At 46.1% G+C, this 13583-nt stretch overlaps 1 protein-coding gene across 7 annotated transcripts in view; it reads left to right on the top strand.

Annotated features, from left to right (window-relative positions):
* The window catches only part of LOC138570086 (diacylglycerol kinase delta-like), a 1083011-nt gene that overhangs the window by 1050882 nt on the left and 18546 nt on the right, over window positions 1–13583 (top strand). For all 7 annotated transcript variants that reach the window (XM_069648673.1, XM_069648675.1, XM_069648678.1 and 4 more), the window contains one exon: window positions 1504–1612. In XM_069648673.1, coding sequence (XP_069504774.1) covers window positions 1504–1612 — 109 coding nt within the window. The remainder of the gene's footprint in view (window positions 1–1503; window positions 1613–13583) is intronic.

Genomic DNA, 13583 nt, shown 5'->3' with positions numbered 1-13583 from the left:
TGTGGCCTTGCAGGGCTCTTTCCTTCTGAGATGCAAATGCTGGTAACATAAGATAATGATTGGTCTATGAATTTCTGTAGCTCTGGCCTTTCTCACCGGTGCCCACGCTACAATCTATTCCCTATTCTCGCATGCATACACGTATATCCATGTTCGTGTGTTTTGAGCCACGACCCAGGCTGCAGTGCAAAACTAGGCCTCAATTTCAATATGGCTGCTACTATCTAAGATGGTGTTTAGTTCCATGTGTACACTAGAGCAAACACATACACCACCCTTCCCACAGTATAGCCCTTGTGAACGCCCACTTGCTGCCTGTACCATCCCTGAGTCCCTACTGCACACTTCCAGGCCTCTGCCTCATCCAAAAGTGCTGGGGGCCTGGGACGATCGTCCCCCCCCCCTTCCCAGCATAAAATAGCCAGGTCACAGAGCTCAGGATAGTAATGAGAGCAACAGAGGATGGTAGGAGAACTGGGTAGAGGAGAGATTACAGGTAAGCAGATGGAACTCGGTGGAAAGGAAGGGCCAGTTATCTGTTTGTGTTTCCTGGACACACCTGGAGAACTGAACCAGAGCTCTGATTCCCTGACAAGACTTGCACAACCAGGGTGAGAGGGCGCAAAAGCATAGCAAAGTGTTCCACTGCCGACCATCTTATGAATATGTAAGAGCCTGGCACCTTGTAGGTACAAACCCTGCACCACTGGGTTTGTACCTACTCATTGTACCTCTATCTTCAGGTGGCAGAGGAACCATGACCTGCCAGGCCTTCACTTGTTTGTCGCAGAGGCTGCAATTGCACAATGGCTATCAGAGGCCTTTGTTTAATAACAATTTGAAGTAAAAACATTTTCATTGGATTGTAAAGAAATAAAGTTTGCTGAACTGAATGAAATTGATCCGTGAATTCAGCTTAACGGCTGCAAACAGGGCTCGCTGGTGACACCGCGGTGTTGCGTACATGCACTGGTCAGCACCAGAAGTGTCCCCCAGTGCATGCTGGATGTAGGAGGGCTGAAGTCTTCTACACCCCTGAAAGAGTAAAGGTGATTGTGCAATAGGAACACAGCATGCCCCATAGCACGCCTCCTACGAGCAAATGTGTAACACTGCTCATATCCACATAAACCCCCTGCCATATGGATTGTGCATGAAAAGAGTCTGCAACCTGCGGCTCTCTAGATGTTTTGGGCTTTGACTTTCATGATCCCTCATTATTGACTATTTTGGCTAGGGCTGATGGAAGTTGTAGTCCAAAAACCAAAGGCTGCATAGTACAGCTATATAAATAAAGTGATTTATTGTTATTGTTATTATTTATTCCATGTCTTCTGCTGTAAAACAAATGTGAAGACATCTAAGATGTGCAAAGTGGTCTGTAGCATGTGAATGCCCCGCGACTCTCCTTAGGCCGTATGGCCACACCTCATGTTGCCTTTAGAGATTTGCACAGGAAGTGGAATGACCCAGGCCTTGCTGTTTTCTCCCCATGACACACAGGACAGCCACGAGAGTGGAAACAAGGGCAGCTTCAAGCTGAAAATGATTGCAAAGCCCAAGAAGGACAAGGAGAAGTTTCAGAAACAGAAGTCCAGCAGCTCGTTATCAGGTGAGCGCATTACTGCTCCGGGGGTGTAGGAGGAAAAGGCACCAGACTGGATCCAATGGGAAGAGTTCTAGGGTGTGCATGTGCCTAGAGGCACCCCTTCGCTTGCCTGCAGTTAGGGAATTGCAGGCGACTCTGCATTCAACCACATTCACATAATGTGACAGCGGGCACAGTCTTTCCTGGACTTTGATGAGGAGCTGCACTAGAAACCTCCATTGCAGCCAGACATTTCCCACGTCACCCTGCGATTCTATGTTATTACAACAACAGTCTTTTTTCGATGGGTTTTTTACTGAAACTTTCTTTTCCCAAAATAATTATTGAAAAATGTGGGGGGGGCTTTGGGAGTCCCCCCAAGTCCCCCTCCCCTATTAATTTAGCACTATTCCCGGCCCCTTACCCCTCATATACCCTTACCCACTACACCATATATATTTTAATGAGTTTCAAAAAAAAAGAAATTCGGTAAAAAAACCCATCGAAAAAAATACTGTCGATGTAACAACACTGTTACCACCGCACTGTGCAGGTCACTTGTCTTCTTGTGTCCCAAATGCCATATCTGGCAAATTAGAGAGCACTTGCAGACGCATTATGGATGGGGTTGGAAAGGTGGTTGGAAGAGCTCAACCTTTAGAGCATCAGTGAGGTCGGGCTCCTTCGGCCTCATTCTGATGCACATCACACAGCGGGGGAACCCTGGCAGGTCCCGGCTCAACGTACCTTTCACAGCTGCGTGCCGTGGTTCTAGAGTGATTCTCGCCGTGCGTGACGTGCCCAGCAAAGATCAGCAATGGTGGTTTTATTGACCCAAAGAGGTCTACGAGCTGAGCCTGCTTTTGCCTATCACAGGAAACCCCGGCATGTCTGCAGAAATTCGGCCTGAGGATTCCTTGCACCAAGTCCGAACCCTGTGGAAACTATGGTTCAAGGCATCCACGGAGGTTGCCTCACCATGCAGGGAGTGATGACTGGCCCCATCAGAATGGGACAGATGTGCAGGACGGCGCAGAATGCATGTTTCCATACTGCTGGTCCACCTCCACACTGTGTAGAATGAGGGCCAAGTATTGTTGGCTATTTTTGTTAAACATTACGAAGATCTTCTGGGCCTTCTAATGTAATCACATAAGGAAACAGTATACAATTTTCTTAAAGTAGATTCAGCAGCAAAATGCTTAAACTCGCGAGAAAACTCTATGGGCCTCATTATGAGATGTGCGGAATGGGTTTAACGGCGCTGGTAATGGTGCCGGTGCCGTTAAACCCACTCTTCACTATTACGAGGTTCCATCGCGGGACGCGCTGTGGACGTCTGGTAGCAGTTTCCTCGAGGGAACGAGGGAGCTAACAACGGGCCCATTATCAGTGGGCCCGTTGTTAGCTCCCTCCCCATTCCCATTGAGCCCTGTAGGGGGCCCTGTAGGGGGCTCAATGGGAATGGGGAGGGACTGGGCCAGGGTTCCCTGAAGGAGGAATTACCGGGCCCTCCAAACTCGGAATGGCCCGGTAATTCCCCATTCAGGGAACCCGGACGTGATTGAGTCGTAATGAGGCCCTATGTATTTAAAGGTGCATTGAAAAAACTCTGAGACAACTTTGCTGCAATACAGGCAGAACTGGAAAATGATTGCCCTCGGTCGACACATACCACCCAGTGCTTTGCCAACTTATCAAAATTGTCAAATAAGTACACCCCATACCAAAGAGGGATGAGACATTGAAAGGCATGTTCACAGAAACACCTTGATTGCCTTGGAAGAAGCACCTCTCCTTTGGAATGATCACAGCTGCACGGGTTCCTCATTCATAGGCCCCTGAAACTCAATGGTGTGGATTCAAGGCGCATTCAACTGCAAATCTAGCAATAGTTTCTACCCAACACAATACAAGAAGCCCCAAAAAATCAATGCGTAAAAGTGATAGATCACAAACTAGACAACAGACTTACAACATTGAGTACACACACTGCTCCACAAATAACGGACACAACCAGGATGGTTTCAGGAACATCCAACCACAAAGAGCGTGTACACGTTGCTTCTGTGGAACAAGGCCATATATATCTTTCACACCAACACCTGTGATGTTTCTGGGTCCTGATGCCGCACTTGACGCCTTCCATGAAGTGGGCAGCTCAAGACTAGGGCAAGGCATAACTGGTATTGAACAACGTTGCTAGGACATTTGAGGCTGCCCTTGGCATATATGATGGCGGACCCGACCAGGGCATGTGTGGCTGCACTTGACATATGGTGACTAATAACTTGCAAATGAGGCATTCATTAGTATCTATGGGGTATCTGAGGGTGCACTTTGCATATGATGGCAGCAGCCGAGCATGTGAGGATATAGATCACAAATGGTCACCATGCCAGTCATATGGAGCATTAATAGGTACTGGATGGAATTCCAGGGGCATTTGAGGCTGTGCTTGGCATATGATGGCAGCAACACATCCACAGAATGGTGCTGCCGTCTTTATGCAGGAACTCAATCAGCCCAATTTGGTCAAGGCCCATCAATTAAAGCAGGGCTCCACTCTATGCCTGCGGCATCAGTTCCCTCCCACTAACGTGGGTCGGAGCTGGCACTGCAGGGTCCCTTTTTCTGTTGGTTTTATTTTTCTTTATCGTCCCACGCTTCCAATGTCATGGGAGTGCTGGACACCCCCCACAGCCCATAATGCCGAACACCGGGAGCAGGGGACACCCCCACAACCCCTGCTCAGCATTATGGGCTTCGACTATTTTTCCCAGCCAAATGCGCACTGAAAGCGCATTCAGCATTTGTTGCCGATTATTTCTACCAATGCCGACATTTTGACTACTCTACTCTCATTGGTGAGGCTTCACCCTCTGACAACGTGTTTCCTCTTCACTATCTCTGTTTCTCCTCCACCCTTGCTCGACCCCACCCTCATCCATCACCAAAATAAATTTCAAGACTTAGCACATGGCGCCCTGTTTTGACCAAGTCAGTACCTCCCTCCAAGGACTACTTGCCCACTCTGTTAAACCTCGCCTTTAGTGAATTCAACACTGCACTAGCTACCCACTTTGACTTTCACCATCCAACCCGCACCTTCAGCCCCTCCTGCCCCCTGCACCACATAGTGCGTTATAACTACAGTCCTAATAAATGAGTATGTGACTGTGAGTGTGTATGTGTGTATGTGTGTGTGTGTGTGGAGGGGGGATCTTTTCTTGGCACATTACGGCCATCAGTAAGTTATCCCCTCCAAGGTCCTATGTGTCATGGGCTTCTGTTGGATGGTTGGCACTGACACCCTGCTAGGATGGGCTACATTGACTGTAACCGGCTGCCTTTGCCTGAGGACCCCCCCAGATGTTTGCTGATTGCTAAACACTCGGCCTGCTGGTTATGCATGCCCCCGAAACTTCTCACTGATGTTGCAATATATAGATGTTTTTGGCTGTAGAGAGATGCATAATTGCGTGAGCGGAGATGGCTTTTAGACATGACACAAATTCTTCTAGGGAAACCTTTGCATCCCCAGATATTTTGGACTGCAATTCCCATTACCCCGAGTCAGCATAGTCAATGGCGAGGAATCATGGAAGTCCTAGTGTAGAACATCTGGAAAGAAGCAGGTTGCAGACCCCTTCTCTTGGGTAGCATTCTGAGTATGTTTGCAACTGTGAAAACATGCTCTTTTAAATATGTGTGGTGATTGCATGAGCTATTTATTGCATGGAATCCATAGCGCAATTACCCATGCAGAAATTTCTACACACCCCGGGCAGAAAATATCCCATGTGATCCCAACTCATAATTTGGTGACATTTAAAAAAAAAGCAAGGGCTTTTTAAAATACCACATGTTTTTACCATTACCGCATAATCCTAACGAGGCCTGGACTGGAGGCAGTCGTAGGACACTTTTGTGACCCTTTGACAAATCACAGAAACCTGTGTGAATTCATAGCTCCACGTCGTTTGGAAAAGAAGAATAAGGCACTGCAGAGAAGTGTTTTCTATCGCAGTGTAAGGAGGTAGTTCCTATGTCATTGCATTGAATGATACAGCACTTCCATAGAAGTGGTTACCCATCCGTGATAGGACATAGCTTCACTGTTCGTTTTATCATAAATGAAGTATCATTCCTTCCCATTAGGAAGCATTTATTTTAGAGATATTTTATGGTTTCAGCACTGGCATGGCACTACATGGAAGTTCTTCTCCACACATCTGGATATGATGGCGGTAAGGCCGAGCGTGAGAAGGGCGAGCATTTTTTTTTTCATTGACTTTGGCTGTTTGCAGCAAGCTGACTGCCATTGGAGTGCCGAACTAGCCCCGCCCATTGAGGAAGTGCGGAGTCAAAAGCTGCCTCCAGGAGCCCTTGCAGCGTTAAGCCCCAACGTGAGAAGGGCGAGCGTTTTTTTTTTCACTGACTGTTTGGCTGTTTGCTGCTTTGTTGTCTGGCTGCCTGGCTGGATTCCATCCCCTGGGCAACTTAGTGGCCATCAGAGGATATAAGTTATCAACAAGACCTTCCTGGCACGGTCCACGTTCTCATGACTCGGGCTGCCGAAGGTCCCCAGACCCGGCGGAAGATGCTCTACCTCCGACGAATGATGAACCCGTGGACAGCCATGAAAGCCACCTCGGCTGGGGGCGGAAAGGTAAGCAAGGGTGCTCCCTGGCCCGCATATTTACCTTCTTCACCCTTACCGGCATCATCAGCTCCACTAGCGCCTAACATGCATTTGCCAAATCATCCTCAAAGCGCTTGTGATGATTGTGATAACGTTCCCACTAATCTGCAACACCTATTGCAACACCTTGTGAACGCTGACATAAGCGAATGCATAGATATCCAGACCCACAAGCAAACCACTGACACTGCCGACCAGTATCACAGCTCAGGCACGCTTGCTCCTACTGTATTACAGAAATTGTGCAGTGAAGTCAGTGAAATAAATGTGGAACACGCGGCAAAAAATAACGGAAACGTGCCTATGCAGGCATCACCACGGAACTTAACTACCACGATTGCAATAAAGCCTGCAGCCTCAAATCTGCCCCAACCACAAGTCAAGACGGCCATGATCAGCGACTTTGGCGAACCGACTGACAGTTTTTACTCGCCACTGTCTGCCACCGATGTCACTGATGCTGAGTTAACTAGCGTATTAAATGTCCCACATGTCGACCAGCGGACTATAATCAATCACACTCAGGACCTAGCGGAAGGTGCCCTCCAAAAAAGCACATCCAGTGAAAACGAGAAACAGACAGTACGAATCCCCAATAACGATGCCTCTCTTTCAACAGCACAAGCGTGTCTGCTCATCTGTCAAGCAGCGCCAACAGAGATAGAAGCCACAAATTTAAAGCCACATGACACAGCAGGAAAAAATCGTGCCATCAACAACAAAATGAATAAAGATATGGTTGTTCAAAAAGGCACGAGCAGACGACATGTGCATATGTGCCCAGATACCAAACAGGTTCCACCTGTCTGCACCTCCAAACAAGTTGGCAGCAAGCTCAATTTGTGAAAACAGGGAGAAGCAAAAAACCAATCAGTCAAAGGAAAGCACCAACCATAGTGCGTATGCATGTCAAGCACCCGACGACATAGGAAAAAACATATTGCCAACACCAGGCATGGAATTGGGGAAAGCCGACGCTTTGGCTACACGCCAAAGATCACCTCACTCAACATCTGGAACGACTACCACAGACTCAAGCTCTATGGCAAGAGCACGACGCCTTCAGTGAATCATTGAACTGAAATTAAACCACTCTACATTTAATGAGCCTGCACTTTTGCCATCAAATGTGAGCACTCCGTGTTCTAAAAATCATAGTACCTCCAGTGAGGATCGCGCAAAAAAAGCACCAAATTCTCTGCTCCTATACGATCAGTTCCACATAGGAAATTTGCATGTTTCAGTGAATGGAAATGGCTCATCGGTTCAAATCGATCCACAACTGAGTCTATCTGCTGAAACCTTAACTCAGTTACACAACAACGTTGTAGCAGCCTCTTCAATCCTGCTGTTACCATTCACCAAACTATATGAATCTTTGAATGGAGCCATCAGTGACCAAGGGGCAATGCTTTCAAACCTCACAAATAAATGGAAAAACTTGAACTTTTCACAGGGTTCCTAGAGAAACAAATAGAACAACAGGCAGATATGTCTGTTCGATGGCAGGAACGTCTAAGTGATTTAACCGCACGGCACCATTGTCAAAATGACAATCTAATTGAAAGTCTGTTAGAGGCGGTGAGATGGATGCGCCTCCAGACCAGAGAAGTGGAAAAGAAAACTCAGATACGCGATTCTTCTCTGATGGCAAACAACTTGCCGAAAACATCTCCCCACAAAACAAAAACAAGACATCAAAGGCTCAGGGGAAGCGCCCTGTAACCAGGCCAGTAACAGATCAAAGCACAAGGCCTCTTGTCACCCTAAATCATGACATACAATCCTTGATAACGAGTGCGGGCGGCTCCGCGTCAGGAAAAAGACCCCCAACTCTTGATCGTGAAAACATCGAGGTTGGTAATACAGAACCAAACAATCAACAAACACTTGAGGACAACATAAATGCAACTAACTCCTTGCAATGTGCAGCCGGTGAGTCATTTCCACCACCAAAGGCACAAATGCCCTCAGCCTTGAACAAAAACCTGGAGACATCGGCATCAATAGCACCTCTCAACAACTCAAAATGTTCATTCGACATATTCAATGGCCCTGCCAAAACTATCCTGACGACCGAAAAGCCCACTAGATCGGCTAGAGAAGATAATAAAGTCTCAGTTCAAGTAAACAAAAAGAAGCAACAAAAGCCTGTACACTCAAACGTGAAAAAATGTATAAGGAACCTTACCACGCCAACAAAACCTGGCTTGTTTGATCGCACAGCAGGATCAAGCAAACGGGTAGCTCAGGCCATGTTTGACCTAGATCTTGGCAAAGAAATCGATCAACAAACTAACAAACAGACAGCAAAACGCCACCATCTCGAGTCCGATGAAATGAGCAATGTCAGTCCATCTGCCTCCTCAGCAATAGACCTATGTGACCTTTCAACCTACTTGGCAGAAGCCGACGACCAAGAAGAGGGAACAAAAAATGGGCATTCGACTGAGTGCTCAGGCGTCCCGTGGACACCAGCTGCCGGAAACTGGAAACAACCAAAGCCACTTCCTGAAAAAAAATCAATTGGGAACACCCTGCAAAAAGAAAAGGCAAAACCAATTTGGAAGGTACCGTCAATACTTGCCTCCAAGTTAAATCCGAAACTGGAGTCTAATCAGAGGCATACAAGAATCCAATATTCATCTAGGGAACATCTTAGCAAAAATCAAACAAACAATACTCGGCTCTGGAAATTATAGCTTCAAAATATTCAAACAGACGACAACGAGGGCAACTTAAACAGAGCCAATGTAATGAAACTATTTGCATGTATCCCAGTTTTGCGGACAATATCCTCAGACAACATTAAGATCATCAAAAATCCAACCGAGATAATCTCTGATCAAGTACTATTACATATTGGCTCCTCGGCTTTGAAAAATATGTTACTGCAAGTGACAGAAGATCTATTAGTATTTGGTTTTGACCTAACTTTGGAACCTGAGCATGAGACACAACAAGAAACCTCAGGTCGAGATGTCCGTGCAAATGCGGAAGGAATTGATCGACGACGAATTACATTGCGAAAATCTATGGCTTACTCTCCTGCAAACTGCAACAAGAGTCGGACCCAGGGATCATTCCTCAGAACACGAAGAGGAATCTTTCCATCAAACGACAAACACCAATAACAATGATTGAAGAGGAGCAACTCAGTCCAAATCATGCTATCTTGGAACACACAAGGCTTTGTCCATCTGTTCAACAACTTTGAGGTGCCAATAGAAAATGTCTTTGCTGTATGCCTCCAGGAAACCTGGCTACATGAGCCACCGACCCGAGATGGCTTTAGCATATTTTTAAATCCTGCTGGGAAGAACTCTACTGGTCGTCCCTTCTCTGGTTTAGTCATCCTACTGAAGATCCGTAATTGGGTGACAAAGCTGGCATCGTTAAATCTGAATCCTTTTGTTCAAGGCAATTTGGTCCAAATAACACCTACAATTAAGGCGGAGAAACAACATCTACTCTTAATAAACGGATATTGGAATCCTGCCATGATTTCCACAAACAGCTTCATCAGTGCTGCAACAACACTAATTGACGGTACAATATTGAAATACAACAACCTATCCATAATGGTATGTGGAGATCTAAATTGCAGTTGGTACAATTACGATAATGTAAAAAAGACGAACACGCAGAAGCCAGCTGATGCAGTAGTTAAAAGAGGACAACTTTGGTACGATGCGCTAGCAATAAGAAACTGTGCAATGGTCAACGGTAATACTAAAGGTGACCAGCCTTGTAATCCAACATGGCGAGGTCCACGCAGTCGAAATACATTGGATTATATCTGGGGTTCCTGAAATGTTTTCGAAATAGTGGCATCCCTAAATGTAATCCCAATGACCAATAGCGACCACGACCTGCTCCATCTAGTCTGGGATTCCGACTGGGGCGAACCAACTGGCAAATATGATGTGCAACTCACATCAAATGGGGCAGGAAACCGTTTGAGGATCAATAGGTCGCTGATCGGAAAGCTTTGCACTGAGCTAAATAGAGGGAATGAGGTGAACTATTCTCCCCTGTTAACAGACGTCAAGATGAAAATGGTTGCTTCAAGAATAATTGGCCATTCAAACAAACACCTGTTTAGTAATGTCATCGCACAAGCGAAAAGGGAACTAAGGAAAGATTTGAGACAGATAAAGAAAATGCAAATACCTACGGATAGCATGGTCACCAAAGTAAAAGCAAGACGTCAATCAACTATCATCTCTGGCAAAAATTGGAAGGCACCTTTTGGAGACAAGCTCTGAGGCTCCCCCACTACATTTCTGTAACTGACAATCACATGGAAATCTCTCGCGACTTTGAGAAAAATGTATCTTGGTCAAAAGATACCTGCATACAAAATCTTTAAGATCGAAAATGATGAGATGCAATCTAAACTAACTCAAATCTGGAAGCAAAAGCTAGACGACATTATGGAAGCCGCCAACATAAGCAGATCCGAGGTAATTGATAGCCCCCAACATGCAAAAAAAAACTAGAAAATTGGGATTGGATTCAGAACATCGAAAAACGTACAAAACTCAAAACAGCTCTTCCTCTGGGCTTAGGAGAAACCACACTTCACAAGCTACCAAAATACTTATTAGACTGCCTGTCACGCCACCACAGAAATAGGTTCCTAAAATTCAGACTAAATGCCCTAAACAACCGGGAAATGCTCTGGATAAGACAGAACAAAGGCATTACGGATGCAGATTCTGTGGGACAGGAGAAACAGAGTCCTTAAAGCACTTGATAACTGCCTGTATAGGCACAAATAGCATTGTAACGTCATCAACTCAGGGAAAGCTTATGAACTGCACCTCCACCTTAGCATCACGTTTCTGTTGTTCCAAGGAAAGGTAGCAACAGATTGTATCAATTTCCGTGACATTTTAAAGATGTTTCTTGTGCACATGAATTTTAGGACATGTGTATTCACTTCTTGCGATGTCACTTCCAAGGATGTCCCAATGGGCGATGCCAAAGGTCAAATGATGTCACTTCGCATGCCGATTACTCACGCGTTCCAGTTTTGAAATCCTGAGTTCTCATTTTGTCAGCAAAGGCTTCCGATTTTTACAAATCCCATTTGTGCTTTTTCACTCAATTCCTCATTATGAATTTGCCCCCACCCTAGTCTGGACACATATCACTCCTTCACGTCATCAGTTAAATTATATCCAGTTATGGATAATTAAAAGAGCACATAAGCTGCCAATAGACTTGCATCTGAGAGCTAAAACCAGGTGGCAGTGTTGGGCTGCGCACATCCCATGACTTGGAACCCTTGGGATGTCATCCTAGGACTCTGCGTCATTGCATGGATTTTGGGGTGGGGGGGTTCTATTCTGTGACTGGTTCAGCTGCTCTGACCTAGAGCTCTCTGTGTAAACAAAGCATACTTCTATATTACTCCTGTGCCCTGCTCCTACTTACAAGTGACAACCGACTAGTAGTGAGGTCCCCAATCATGTTCAGTGACAGCTGCCGGTGCATTGCTTTTGAGCACTTTGGCTGAAGAGAGATGTCCTCGGAGTCATGTGAGTGAGCTTGGTGCTCCTACTGGTGACTCAGGGCCCAGCGGGGCTGTCGGTGGGAGGCGTTGGTCCCTGAATCCTGGCCCTTGGGAGCCATGGATGGGAGTGATTCACCATGCTCCAAGCCCGTCCTCCAGGACTGTGTGGAAGCTGTGAGGAAGAGGGGAGAGTCCTTCCCTTTACCCCATGGCCTGGGGCCCCAGGGCAACCAATCACCTCACAGTGCATAGGGCTTTGTTTTATACTGAGCCAGTGCCCAGCAGAAGTGGGCACAGGCACCGTGGCCGAGCCTCTGCAGAACATTGTCTGAAAGACCAGAGCGCCGCAATTGTTTGGCCAATGGAAAGCTGGGTGGACCTGGTGTCACACTAATTCTAGTGTACCACAGAATGATTGCGAGGAACAGGAGGTGGTTCATCCCAGAAACACTTACCAGCCACACATGAGAGAATAGAGCTATAAGGAAAAAAGGAGAAAATAAGTATACTTTGCTATTTCATTCCCGGTCTTTATCAAATCGTGTGCCAAATAAACGCTCTGACTATAGGGTGCTGGCACACAGAGACAAAGGTAGTACTGGAGCACTACACATTCTTCTCAGGACATTAAGCAAGTGCACAAACCCTGGACAATTGTGTAGCAGATGTCAGGGCATCGCTAGTCAAGTGTAGCTCCATAGGAAATAAGTACATTAGGGATCCGATCATGGTTGTGGCTCCCAAAATGAAGGTTCTAGAAAGACTTTGAGTGGTGAAGATTCCAGCACTTAAAAAAGCATTGACATCAGCAGGGTTGTCGACTTATCCACTAAATGTTTGACTTATATCAAGTCCAGGTTTGCAAATTCTTGCAATGGGGTTATTAGTGCAGTGGGAACCGGGTGGTTAGTCCATAAGGGGTGACCGTGCATGTTGGCCATTATGGATGAGCTATAACCGGCCCAGTGAAAAGACTGAGCAGTACTAAGCTGAAACAGTTTAGTTCCCCAGTCTGCATGACCAATGGGCTATACAAGGCTGAGGTGTGTTGTGCTTGTATGGCTGTGAGGCAGGCTGTGGAACTGAAGGCCAAAATGTGCCTAGGGGCTGCTACTGGGTGGCATCTGGGGGCATTCCAGCTCCACTGTACATACCCTCAGGAATCAGGAGAAGCAAGCCACTGAAGAGATGCTATTTGTGCAGCACCAGCCCAGGCATATTGTTCTTACTATTACGTGGCATTATTTACCAGGAATCAAAGGAAAAACAAACATGATAAGTGTTATGTGCCAGGAGTAGCATACTAGGCCGGTGCTAGTCTGGCTATATTTTCTTACTGTGGCTAGCTTGTTTTAATATGCATCAAGTGTAAAGCAAACATGATAAGTGTAATTGCATAGCAGCGCTGGTCTACATTGTTGGGCCAGTCTAGATGTAGTTTCTTATGGTGACTTGGCATGTTTTAGTGGGCATCAAGAGAAATCCAAACATGACAAGTGTTCTTAAGTGGCAATACTGGCCTACATTGGTGGTGCCAGCCAGGATATATTTTCTACATCTGGCAAACCATGTTTTCTATGGGCATCAATAGTAAAGCAAACATGATGTGTTCTTACGTGGCATTGGAAGTGTCAGTCTGGCTACATATTCGTACTGTGCCATGGCATTTTCTACTATGAATGAAGGGTAGCCAGACATGATAGGTGTTAATTTATTACTAGACTGGCCAACATTGGTAGCACAAGTCTGGTCATACATGACATTTTGTT

Source organism: Ambystoma mexicanum, chromosome 2q (genome assembly GCF_040938575.1).
Source record: "Ambystoma mexicanum isolate Mex_15411 chromosome 2q, UKY_AmexF1_1, whole genome shotgun sequence".
Lineage (NCBI taxonomy): Eukaryota > Metazoa > Chordata > Amphibia > Caudata > Ambystomatidae > Ambystoma > Ambystoma mexicanum.
This window is presented reverse-complemented; position numbering and strand designations above follow the sequence as displayed.